The sequence below is a fragment of the Dufourea novaeangliae genome, unplaced genomic scaffold (assembly GCF_001272555.1).
Source record: "Dufourea novaeangliae isolate 0120121106 unplaced genomic scaffold, ASM127255v1 scaffold321, whole genome shotgun sequence".
Classification (NCBI taxonomy): domain Eukaryota; kingdom Metazoa; phylum Arthropoda; class Insecta; order Hymenoptera; family Halictidae; genus Dufourea; species Dufourea novaeangliae.
In genome coordinates, this window is record NW_015374197.1 from 286,401 (window position 1) to 299,951 (window position 13,551).

The window sequence follows — 13,551 nt, forward strand, 5'->3', positions numbered from 1 at the left end:
TTGAACTACATCGTCCTAGATTCTAAGGATTTTCAATAAAATCGGTATACAAAATTTTACGAGTACTTGCATGCGGGGAACAAACTCAGTAGAATTTATCATGTAAAGTAAATCCAAAATAGTTGATGGCAAAGTATCAAAACAATTAAAAGTGGAAACAACACTACATCCCCATTATTTTACTTGAAATAAGGAAAAGAATGTTCTTCTCAGGTCCTTATGTATATTCCGTTCAGCATTCTTAAATTTCATTTAAGAATATCAAAATTGTACTTTCTTAACCACACAAAATATACATGTATTTTAGATTTTATTCAGTCTAACTGATAATTTTATAGAAATTAGAGAAATAAATCTTAATAGAAACTTAAAATTTTTAACTATGTAGAAACTTTATATCTCTATAGCTAAAGAAGCTAAAGAAAATTAAACTTTTCTTTTATTACGCTTTTCCGTATTTATGGGTTTTAAAAATTCTTTCTAGAAATTTTGAACATTTTTTCCAAAAGTCTAATATTTTAGTTTTAATTTCAAAAAGTGACTATACGTGAACAAAATCAAACAAAGTTGTATAAATGAAAATATCCAAAATAATTCAAATCTCTACTTTTATTCCAAATTGTAAACATCATGAGTAACTTACAGACATTATTCGTAATTTCAGTTTATCGTCAATATAATGTCGGTGGATTTATATTACACACCAATGAGTCCGCCTTGCAGAGCAGTTCTTTTAACTGCGGAAGCGATCGGTTTTCCTTTAAACCTGAAAGAAATCGATTTGATGGGCGGCGAACATTTGAAGCCAGAATATGAACAGGTTGGTATAATCAATGTTCCGTCGTAGACCCAAAACGACGGCTTTAGAGTCGGACGATACCGTTATTTTTGATTATTTTATTTCCTTCGTCCGGGCATTTTAGACATTTTCGATACCAGCCTCTTGCAATTTCAATTTCGTTAACAAAAGGGAATAATTGACAAAAGACTCGAACATTTGGTCTGCAGTCCGCCACATACGCACGGTAACCTGGGACCCATCCGCGCCGGGCCTTACCGGGGCACGCTGACACGCAGACAATACAGCCATAAACCCTACCGTTGGGAGACTCGAAAATTCGTCGCGGTCAAGTCACATCATGACCACCTGCGCTATAGTCTCCTGGCGTCCGCTTCGCCCTGAAGGAGAGGTTTTCCACCTCCACGTCACTTGGGAAAACCCTGGAATTTGCCTTCCCCTTCAGAGCATAACCAATAAGAATGCGAATTTTGGTAACGCCTTTGGCGAACTTGAAAGAAGCGCGACGTCACACGAAACTCGGACTCGAGCTATTCGTATTCGAACACTCGTATCGACAAAAGTCATTCAGTCGCAAACATTCGTAATTCGATCGTTCACGCACTCGTTTCGACAAGAGTCATTCGGACTTGAACATTCCGTCGCAAACAATCATTCGACAAGTCACGATCACAATACACTAAAAACCAAATAAGACCATAACTGCGAAATGACGAATTTCGGTCTTGTTTGGGCATATTCCTCTGGGTTACCTTAGTTACCAACGTCTTAAACAATTGAGCATCATTATGCCTCGTGTAGCATCATACATCGAGTGACTGTGCAGTACAAACGTGTCAATTTATAAGTATTCATGTCTTGAGAAATACTTCATTATGTTACCCGGTGTATGACAAATTCTATCGTCCCTGTTACAGAAAGCGAGAAAGTGGGGGAACCAGGGGTTCGAGAGACCTCTCCTGCTCATTCGAGATGCGCGAAACAGTTATGTTCTTATTTGGCATTTAATGTACTCGCGATTCATCAGCTCCACCGGTCGAGCAATTGTCCTATTTATTCTCACTTCGAGAATATTGAAACATGTTAACGTTGGCTGGAAAGGGTAAACGAATTATCGACACCGGGCGTGAGATGAACACAAAACATATTTAATGTATAAAAGCTTAACGGTACAAACAGGACGCGACAGTGTGTATAGACGGTATAGTCTCTGAAGTGAACTGTGCAAGTTGCGTATCTGAGAAAACGCATGGTGATGGCGCTCTGCGCGCACCCTAGTGGATGAAAGAATGAATCTTTCCCCGAAGGGCTCAGATTGTGAGTTCTATCAAAACAGTTGCCTAACATTAATTTGGCGGGCAACAGTCGCAACTGTACGCATACCACGACGGTCGAGCCGGGAATTTACAACTCCAGGCGGATTCGAAAAAGAATCCGCGCGGACGGACGCGACATCGGTTTTTTTTGTGAGTTCCATTTTCAAAGAGATTTCTTCGTGAAAGGAGCGTGTTACTGAATGACAAATTAGACATGAATCGATTGCTGATATTTATGCTTTTGTAGCAGTTAAAAATACACATATGTAAGCATTCTAATTATAATGACATTTGTCTTTGGTTTTTAACTGAACGTAACTTTTCTTTTTGATCCCTGTTTTAGTAAATTACATAGTCTACAAGAAGAGAGTTCGCGAATAATTTAGCAGCCTAAACGTGGATTTTTGTTATAACTTTTATGTAAATTATTTGTTTATGGAGATACAGAAATTGAAGGCAATTGTTACTTAATATTACGATTTGTATAGAATATAGTAAAGAGACTACAGGTTTTCGGCATCAATAATATATGCGAGTACCAAATACATTATAAACTAGAAAGTTTAATAACGTTTTCATTTTTCATGTTCGAAAATTAGTCACAAAATATATAAAATTGAACAAGAAAGCTTATTGTTTGTTTTATTAATTGTCAGACAAAAATATGTTACTTTTTGATATTATGAAACAGCGATATTCTAGACATTAAAGAACTCCAATCGTAATTTTACTAGTTTATTTTTAAAAAATGTATAAAAATTCTGCTGTTCAATTCATGACTCCATCTGCAGTAAAAAGTTACGAAATACATATACTAAAAATTCACAAAATATTACATTTATCATCCCACGAAAAACGTTACAAATAAATGAATCGGAACAAATGGCGTACCTGAGAAAATTCCTAAATTTAGCGTTGTTTCACATATTCCTCAATTTTGTTCCGTTACTGTCGTTTGTCGGATTCAAAATACAGTTACTCTGGTATAATTATAAAAGGAACTTCTACAGTGAGAAATTTACTAAAATGTGAAACTTTTCTGTTGCAGTTGAATCCACAGAAAACGGTTCCATTTCTTGTAGATGGCGCTTATAAGTTGACAGAGAGGTTTGTGATGACATCACTCTATTTAAACAATTATTAAAAACAATATCAGAGAAAGTGAGAAGTTATATACTTTTGTGAATTCGCCTGTATGTATGATCATGTTGCAGCCGAGCTATTATGTCGTACTTAGTCGATGAGTACGGTAAGAACCCTAGGCTAAATCCACAAACTCCGATTGGTCGGGCGCTCGTCAATCAACGATTGCATTTCGATATGTTTCTGTTCAAGAACGTGAGGAACTATTATGCAAGTACATGAATATAAAGTATTCATTCTTTTTTTTCTGAAACAGAACAATATAAGTAATACATTTTGCATTTTGAGATATTTCAATTTATTATATTCTTAAAAACTAATTTAAACAAAAAACTTCTGTAACACGTTCGCTATTCCCACTTATAATTAGTTTAAACACCGTCTCTAACTAACCACGTTAAAATTTCAACATTTTATTAAATACAACATATTTACCTTCTTCATAAACCATTGCAACAATATAAAAAAGAGTCACTAAATAATGTAAATAAACATTACCAAAATTATGAAAACTATCAAATTATAAGCGTCAAATATACTACATATGTGACGATGCTCTACCATGAGAAATTGACAACATCACAAGACACTGGTAGCGAAAGTGTTAATGCATTTCTTTTCTGTTATGGAAGCAAATGTTACCTTTAAAGATACTAATATCAATTCATACACATTAATATTTTTAGTTAAAGTATATCCTTCTAGAATTAAAACGATGTTGAACATATATACAATAATATATAAATACAGTTCTGAAGATCCGTTTTCAATATTGCCGGGAAAAACCTTGCCATATTTGTTTAGATCACTAGAATGTTATCGTAGCGAAGTTTTTTGTTTCTCTTATTCTTTTACGTCTTTATATTACAGTTGTAAATAGCTCTCTTTCTTTGAGCAATTGGAGCAGTAGATTTACTTTTTATGATTAAAGAAGTTCTCCATTCGTTTTAGCTTACGTTGTATTTTTATCGTAATGTTGAATATTTACTACAATGTATAATTGTGTGTTTGGGGTAATATTTACATATTGCATTTCTCACAAATTATTGAAGACTATTTTTCGAGAGCATATTAGAATGTGTCATTGTTGTATTGTATTTTTTTAAATTGATTCGGAAAATCACAATTTATTCTTTTCTTGTTAAGATAGATCTACTGGTGTATTGTCCTTAGTTGTGAAGCTGCTGTTGATTGGATATGTAGCGTTCTTTCATCAAAACGTTGAAATGCGGAAACAGTAAATAGGCGAAGAGTACAAAATTGAGTGTACATAGCGTAGTGAATCTCTGTCATTTGTTATTGGTAAAAAAATTCACGTACAGTCGGGAGACGATGTGCGAATGGATTGTAGTTCCGGATGTTCCAACCTCCCGATTGTCGATATTCCGGCATTGTTCGAAAGATATGCTTCTAAATATCGAAATAGTAGTCACTGTTCACTACTTAACTCTTTAAAACAAATTTCCAAAGAATGGTATTCATGAAATTGTAAAAAGAAACGTACATTGTCGCTTCGAACGATTCAAATGTTTGTCTTTATATTTTGCAAATAAATCAAAAACTCGATACTGGAAGAATAATCATTTATATAAAATTGTTTTAAATTTCATAGATTTTTGTGACGGGTTTATCGAGTTTAGAACAGAACACTATATGGATTTATTGTTTTTTTGGATTTTTTGTGACGAGATATATTAATTATTATTATAAGATACAATCACGTTGATCGCTGCAACTCACATTGTGCACGTTTGGTACTGATTAAATATTGGTATCCATCAAAGTATACATGAAACTTCAAAATGTTATTAATTCTGTAGGAATAACGATCACGAGAAAGACAAGAAAATAAATCCTGTCATTTTTCAGACATACTGGTTCTGGTACAACCTACATAGAGATATTTTTTTGACAAATAGGGCTCTGTTTCTGGAGAAAAATTACTTTGAAAGTTTGTTTGGCGAACATGGCATTAAACAGGACTCGGCTACCGCGATGATAAACATTATTAGTAGCTGCTTCTACTTATTGTTAGCACGCAAACGTACGTCCAGACAAGTTTTATACAAAAGCGATTTTCTCCAAAATGGAATATCATATAAAACAATTTATATTGTAAACTTCATGTTTTCAGGAAGAATAATTCCTCTCGTATCACCAGAGGTAGCCATTCCCTACATATACGACATTTAGAATTTTCAAATTTAATTACTATATTATGCCCACGATAGTCATTTTTTCTGCTCTACAAGTGTAGAAATACATATACCGATGATTGGACATCGTGAGTAATAAAGAATACACGTATCTATAAGCGATTTCTCGGTTGTTTGATCTCACACCTACACCTATGCATGAAGAAAAAACAACTTTGTGGTTTTGACTACAAAAAGTACACTTTTGAAATCTATGCGTGTAATTATTAATAGTACATACATATTAACACGTTGACTGCCAGGCTAAATTTACATGATGCTCTCAGGGGGTCACAAGAGTAAACATTTAAAGAAAACATGTGTGAACTCCTGTCACTGATAACTACCATGGACCCATCGAGGAAACAATCTCCGGTCACAGGTGACCAACGTGGCAGGCAACGTGTTAAACTACACGAGAAACGTAAACGAGCTTGCGGACTCAAGTGTTGCGCAAAAAATGCTTTGCGTCAAAATTTTTATATTCAAAAATATGTTTCAGTTCCCAGTTGCATTTGGCCAGGCACAGGATTACAATCCAGAGCAGTACCAAAAATTGCAAGGTGCGTTTGAAGTTCTGAATAATTTTCTTGAAGGACAGGATTACGCTACAGGACGTTACTTGACCATCGCTGACCTATCCTTGGCTGCCACTGTATCCACTGCGGAAGTAAGAGCAACACAATAAATCAGGTCTGTGAAGTTAGCACCCCCAAATGCAAAATATTATGAAAAACAAACACTATTCGTGTGTCCACGATTTGTCCACATTTGTCCAACCAAAATTTTTGGTTGTCCACCCTTCAAAAAAAAGTTATAAACAAATTAAGAATATGATATCAATAATCCCACAAACATTTTTCCTTCATTTCTGACTGAGATATGATTGTCCACGATATGTCCACGTTTGTCCACTCCAAATTTTTGTTTGTCCACTCAGTAAAATCGAATTATTAATAAAAAAAGACACAAAAAATTTAATTGCCCAGAGTATTTCTTATTGCATTTTCTCTAAATTAAGCATTGGAATCGTTTGTCTACGATATGTCAACGTTTGACCACCAAAAATTTGCTTTTATCGCTGTCAATATTAAATCGTATTTTTTCGTGTTTTTGTTTGTTAATAATTATTCGATTCTGCTGGGTGGACAAACGAGGACATATCCTGAACAATGATATCCCAGTTAGAAATGAAGGAAAAACGTTCTTCAGAGTATTGATATCATATTCTTAATTTGTTTATAACTTTTTTTTGAAAGGCGGACAAGCGAAAATTTTGGTTGGACAAATGTGGACAAATCGTGGACAAACGAATACTGTTGGTTTTTCATAAAATTTTGCATTTGGGGGTGTTAACTTCACAGACCTCAAAAAACCCTAAATATGTCAGGCATCACTTTGACACAAATTCCTAACTTGATAATAGTGATTACAAATAAAGTGTGATTCATTATTTCAATGTACAGTTTATTATATTAAAAATAACATTACAGTAATGAAAACTGAATGATTTCTATAAAGATCGAAAACTGTATTTTGTTATATATACATATATATATTACAGTTCAAAAGTTTGAAAACAGTTAAAGAAAATTGTAAATTTTCAAATCTCACATTTTTATTTCAATCAATTGTTTAGGGGATGTTAAAGAAAGAGATTTTAGGTGTTTATAGTACTCACTGAATACAGTTAAAAATGAGTAATCATCATAGAAAAATACAAATGTTTATTTTCACATTTCTTACTGACATTCGATATGTCTTCCTTCCATTTCGATATAAAACTCATATCTGGGCATCATAGATCGACGTACATTGTCAAATATGTATTCTTTCCGTATTTCGTATTGCCTGTGTTGTCATACAACCTTGAATTAATATACCTACTTCGAAACCAATGTTGCAATTATGGCTAACAATAACCCTGCTGCAACTGCCAATTAGAACCGCATTAAAAAATTTTTAATCTGGTTTGATGCAGTATTCTTCCCGTAAAATGCTTATTGAAACAGATGAAAAATATTATCTAGCACAATTTCTTGTGAGTTCTACTCGAATTTGCACGAAGTATCTTCCCGAGAAACTTCATTCTTTTTTAAGCTGGTTCCATCTAGAAATCTAGATACAAATTTTCATTGAATCTGTCAGTATTTCCAAGTAATTTTGCTAGCAGTAGTTACAACGGATTTACATGACATCAATGAACCTGAAAAAACACGTATTTCCGTATGTAGTCGCATCAAATTGTTGTCAAGTTTCTAACTGGAAATACAGTGCGAAATTCAGATCAAAAGATGGCGTTTCGTCTCGGGAAACGTCTACCAAGACTCGTCAGTCCTCGAGGACGTCACATCAGACAACAGAGCGACTCTAATAATCATAACCTTCCTCGGTCACAAACACAAAAAGTGACACGCACCCGACTCGAGAGCGACCGGGGCCTTTATCCCACTTCTGAAATCTGTAGGCAGATCAAGAAGATAGAAAAAATTAAGTCCTCGAGGACGTCACATCAGACAACAGAGCGATTCTAATAATCATAACCTTCCTCGGTCACAAACACAAAAAGTGACACGCACCCAACTCGAGAAGGGCATATATCAGACAACGAGCGACCGGGGCCTTTATCCCACTTCTGAAATCTGTAGGCAGATCAAGAAGATAGAAAAAATTGTCTACCAAGACTCGTCGTGGGGCTGACGGTAGACGACCCCTACCCCAGACCTCTGGGTTGCTCCTCGGCGGAGCCCCATAAGTAGCCAAAGGCTCTAATTACCGCTTGCGAGAAAACTCGCCACCTAGCGGCCGCTACCAAAAACCCAGGCGACACGGACTCAATAAGTTTGTTGCATATCCCAATTGAAACCGTAAGATTTTTTATTCGCAATTCCAGATACCAACCTACTGGTTTTATACAAGTGGGAATCTCTGATAGAAACCGATGAATTTTTGACCGTCAAATCGTGTTTCATCCATCGATTTGGATATCCGCATTGAACCGGATTCTTATCTTGACTGGCAAAAATCACTTTTCGGAAGTTTAGATAGAACCGCATCGAACCAGGTTCAAAATTTGAATGCGGTTCTAACTGACAGTTGCAGCAGGGAAGATATGGTCCACCGAGCGACGTATAATGTCTATCGTGTTTGTACATAATACTTACATGATATTTACTAGTTACTAGATTCAAGAAAGAACAAGGAGATATGTCGCGTCCGTCCGCGTGGATTCTCTTTTGAATCCGCCTGGGGTTGTAAATATCAGGCTCGACCGTCGTGGTGTACAGTTGCGACTGTTGCCCGTACAATTAATATTAGGCAACTGTTGCAAGTTTCTCGTAAGTGAGAATGAATCGTATGATTGCTCGGCCGTTGGAGCTGACAAATCGCGAGTTACTATGAACGAGTCTTGTCGAATAGTCGAATGCGAGTTATAAAAAGTTAACATCAAGTTAAATATTTAATATTATCTGGATTAACCTTATCTTATCTTATCAAACTCGATTTTCGAGAAAACTTCGAAAACTTCAGATGAAAAACATTTATTCTATATTTTATTCTTTTTTTTTCACGACGAATCACTTTGTGCCCGCTTATACATGTTATTCGACCGCAACCTGTATGTTGTATCTACACATATAAAATATGTTACTGTAGATTAACTCCTGAAGAAAACGAAATTCATTTGAATGAATTATTGGAAGAGCATCATGCCAATGACAGCGATTTTTCTGTTTATTTATTAATAATTGTATATTTTTATTGATTTAATTGCATTTTAGAACCATTTATTATAGTTTTATTCTTAAATTATGAGTCAGTTATGATTTATTCCTATGTGGGAGGATTATCAAACAAGCGTGTTGTAAACTTTGATGTAGACTTTTTTTATATAAACAAAAGAATTTTCTACCGTAAACAATAAATCGATTAGAAATGAATTAAATAACGAAAATCTGAAAGGATTTGAAGATAGTTTATCGGAATCGTACAAAATTTCGAGCTTAATGTCCCAAGTGGGCACCAGGATATCAGTTTTTGAACACTAGGATAAAATATGTAAAAATTTATGTCTGACTCAATCAGAATACTACTTTGACAATTCCTTTTTTGTTCCGCTTAATCTTTGTAAGAAAAAAATAAACCAAACAACTCTTCAGAAAAAAAAGTTGGAAGGCTTATCGCGTCCTTATGTTTATTAATTTCAGATTTTCAATTTCGAACTCGAGAATTACCCAAACGTTACAAAATGGATGGAAAAAATGAAAACGTCTGCACCTGGATACCGCAAGGCTAATGGCGAAGGAGTGCAAATTTTCAAAAATGTCCTTGAGAATTTGCAGAATAAGGATAAATCGTAATTTTACAAATATATTAAATAGTAAGAAAAGACAAGAATAAACTATACAGTAGAAATATAGAGTATATTTCGAGTAATCTACATGTTTTCTATTCATTATCTAAATGAAATTACATTAAATACGATGTTTAAATAAATCTACAATCACTGTATGATTAGTAAGTAAACTACAGATGTATGTGCAAATATAGACAAATTTGTAAAATGAATTGAAACATGTTTACACAGTTAAAGTTTTTATCAATGCTTAAACAGAATAAAAATTTCATTACACTTTATTAAATATTGTTCCGTGGGCGCGGCATGACTTCCAATAAATAGAGATAATGTTTATAAAAAGGAAGAATTATTTATTTGAAGAGGGGTATTTATCTTGACACGTCTTTTCTGTTCTACGGTCGTACCTCGACTCTACTTTGTAACACTTCCCCCTCCTCCTCTTTTAAGACTCAAGTACATTTACATTTTAACAATTTAACACTCTATACAACATAAGTCATTCTTTTAGATGAAGAAACGGGCCTTTGGTTTCGTGGGAATAATAGTTCATAGTAAAATTACCGTGGACCCATCAAAACCAAAAACTAGCCTGACATACGCCTAGAAAACATTCTTTGCCACAGGGAAAACCGTGGTTTAAAAAACCTGCGGGGGCTAGCGGCCAACAAAACAATCTAACAATTTGTAATGACAGTAATAATCAATCTTGAGGACTTGGATAACAATTTTCATTGTCTTCAACAGCATCCGCCCTCAAGAGAAAATACTTCTCTGCTTCGTCAAAAGAAATTCTTCTCCATTTTTCCAAAAAGTAACTTATCTTTTCCGACATCTCTGAAAAAAAGGAGGACAGAAAAACAGCAAGAAAAGAACATAAGTATACCTAAAACATAAATATGCCTAACTACCACGGTTGTAATATACAGTCACTACCTTGTACCATTCACAGTGCACTTCGATTGAGACGACTGCTAACGTCGGCTTTGCTTAACAACAACCGTAGCCAAAACCATCTCAAACTTCCCCCCATTCGCCGGTCTAACCTGGTTACATCCTTCCCAGATAGAATGTGGGAAGTAAGTACACCTACATTCATACTTCTAAAGTTCCCCGGTTATTTTCATCCCGCACAAAGCTAGGATCAATGACACATCTTCGTAGCAGAACGCTTCGATACCCATTCCCTTCCATCCAAACGAAGTGAGGAATCCTGACTACTTAACTCTTTTTTTTTTATAATTTAACTAATTTTTCAAACATTCACCCATTCAACATTTTGTCTGATATTCTGCTAACCTGTTAACATGAACCACTTTATATTTGCTTCTTGGATTCCTACGAATCCTGTAAACAACATCACTAAATCTATTAACAATAACATAAGGCCCTTCCCAAGTGGATTGTAACTTAGTTGTAGCTAGATTGTAGCTTCCTATGGATTTTTCTCCGCGCCTAAATAAACCACGTACCGTATTGTCCAAGTGTAACTCCAATCAGCAAGGCGTATACTGGCATACCGAATCTCGAAAGGATGGCGGCCATCTCTTTGCGAGATATCGGCCCAACGAGCCCTGTGACCGACGTATTCCGGAAGGCAATCTATGTGGATGAAGCACCGGACGTAAAGCATGGCACTGCTGAAACCAGGCCTCGCACAAACGGGTACGTGTCGGTAAAACCATGGCCCCGGACCACATTAGCGACGGGTCATAGAGCGCTTGGCAGACGCTATAACGTATCGTCCTACTTCTGAGAGAGAGGGCATCAATCCTAGACTGAGGGTGCGTTTAATGAGTAACCCAGAACACGGTGGTGGTCTCTGATGAAACTAATATTCACCTTCTCGAGGCAAATTTCGGCGAAGTCCGGTGGGTCATCGTTTGCTTCGCGTTCCTTGCATTTTTTCGTAGGTACGGAGTAATGAGCAGGATAGATAAGGCACTAATGAAACAGGCCTCGCCCTAACGGGTACGTGCCGGTAAACACCATGATCCTGGACCACAATCTTTGGAGAGAGAGAGCATCAACCTTAGGGAAGGGTGCGATAACAGACCCAGAGCGCGGTGATAGTCCCTCATGTAGCTGATATTTACTCCAAGGAGAAATTTCGGTAAAGTCCGGTCGGCTATCATTTTGCGTCGCGTTCCTTGGAAATCACTAGGGAGAGGGGCAAAACGCGATCTACTCTTAATCGTTTTCAGTGAATTAAAATCACAACCCAGCTTTAATTAGATTAAACTCAAAATCCCTACGAGGATTTCCAATAGGAATCCCCGTATATCCCGGAAGATGATACGTAGTGCGAACGCGATCAAGTTTCTTCTAGAGATTGGCTAGCATGTCACCTGCATCTATCTGTTTGGAACGACGGCGTTCCCTCCTTGACTTTCAGGATGGGGGGTGGTAATTGAACGAGGGTAAACAGAGGAGGGGAGGTTCTGAAATATTCGGGACATAGGCAGGTAACATTAGGGGGTTGAAATAGGCGATAAAACTCTCTCTCAATGATGACGGTACATACCATGAAATCACACTTGTACAGACTTGGTCTGTGGATGAAGCAAAGAGTGAGGTGGTACTCACTTCAGGAGATAAAGAATGGGTTGCCCCGACGTAGATACTCCTCTAGCTACTGTATTAGGTAGGGATGGGACGATCTTAGTGATTCTCCGTCTCCAGTACGAGTACTTCCCCACCTCCATGTGGCCCAGGCCTATAAAAGTTGGGACGGTGGAAAGTCGGGGGAAACAATGTCCCCGGGTAACGCCCACCGTAGTCCCATTGCGGGACTACGAGATAGCTGTAGACGCTGAGTCACAGTTGGGCCATGGAGGGGAAATCGCACTTCCCCTCCGCTGGGAGACCACGTACTAAACTAAACTAAACTAAGGCGGCAGATCTAGGGGTCCTCTGGCCTTGGGCTCCAGCCGCCTTGAATTCGGCATCTGGTTATTTCATCATTTGTCACTTTCCTGGCTGCTGGAACTTACCTGCGGTACAGGACGGTCCCTGTTTTCCAGGGACCGGCGAAGGCTGGTGATGGATTTGTTCTGCGATCCCCATGGAACTCAAAAACCGAAAGGTGATACCACGGCAGCAAACCATGCGATATTTACCTGGGTCCCTACCTGGGTGAGTCATTGGCGGCTGCCCTTGGTGACCCTGGAGGGCCTGATCCAGTCAAGTCCTCTCGCGTCACCTTCTCGTGGTGCCCCTGGGAATCCTCTGCACTGAAACCTGAAAAAGAGAAATCTTTTATTTGGGGGGATACGTGGAGGATTGCTGACGACGTGAGTGGCTCTGTGGGGGTGCAATCCTAAGGTATTGGAAACGTGCCGAAGGGATGAATGGCCACACCCCCATGAATCTTTTCTCTATCCTTTCCTTTTCCTACCGCTATCCCTTTAATACACCGTATAACATACACTTACAACACAGATCTCGTTGTGTCACTATTATTCACAGCTGCAGAAATAATAAGATGTATACCGGGGGAGCATCCTGGCTCACAGCCCACACGCATCACTTACCATATGCTGCAACATTACCATCGGCAGCAATGAGGTGATAGCGACGGTACAGACGAGATATAAGAATAGACCTAATATGCAATATAATTTTCTGTCCCATACTTCGAGGGCGTCAGAAACCCCCTTACCATTTTAGTGTCATTATCCGACGTTACCGATAAAGCATGAATTTTGAGTATTATTAGCACAAATGAAGTGTTATATATTC

General features: G+C 37.2%; 1 protein-coding gene across 1 annotated transcript; it reads left to right on the top strand.

Moving 5' to 3' along the window:
* The first annotated feature begins 679 nt into the window (after positions 1 to 679).
* On the top strand, positions 680 to 9,814 carry LOC107192268 (glutathione S-transferase D1-like). Its single transcript, XM_015581485.1, has 5 exons — positions 680 to 820; positions 3,164 to 3,222; positions 3,330 to 3,468; positions 5,956 to 6,123; positions 9,662 to 9,814. The coding sequence occupies exons 1-5, from the start codon at positions 680 to 682 to the stop codon at positions 9,812 to 9,814; spliced, it is 660 nt and encodes a 219-aa protein (XP_015436971.1).
* Positions 9,815 to 13,551: the final 3,737 nt, after the last annotated feature.

What these genes read in the sequence shown, in the direction of transcription:
- LOC107192268 (XM_015581485.1), top strand. Translation starts at nt 680, where the DNA reads ATGTCGGTGGATTTATATTACACACCAATGAGTCCGCCTTGCAGAGCA. An exon ending in TGAAGCCAGAATATGAACAG is followed by an intron (nt 821 to 3,163) that starts GTTGGTATAATC and finishes TTTCTGTTGCAG; the next exon opens with TTGAATCCACAGAAAACGGT. An exon ending in CCACTGTATCCACTGCGGAA is followed by an intron (nt 6,124 to 9,661) that starts GTAAGAGCAACA and finishes TATTAATTTCAG; the next exon opens with ATTTTCAATTTCGAACTCGA.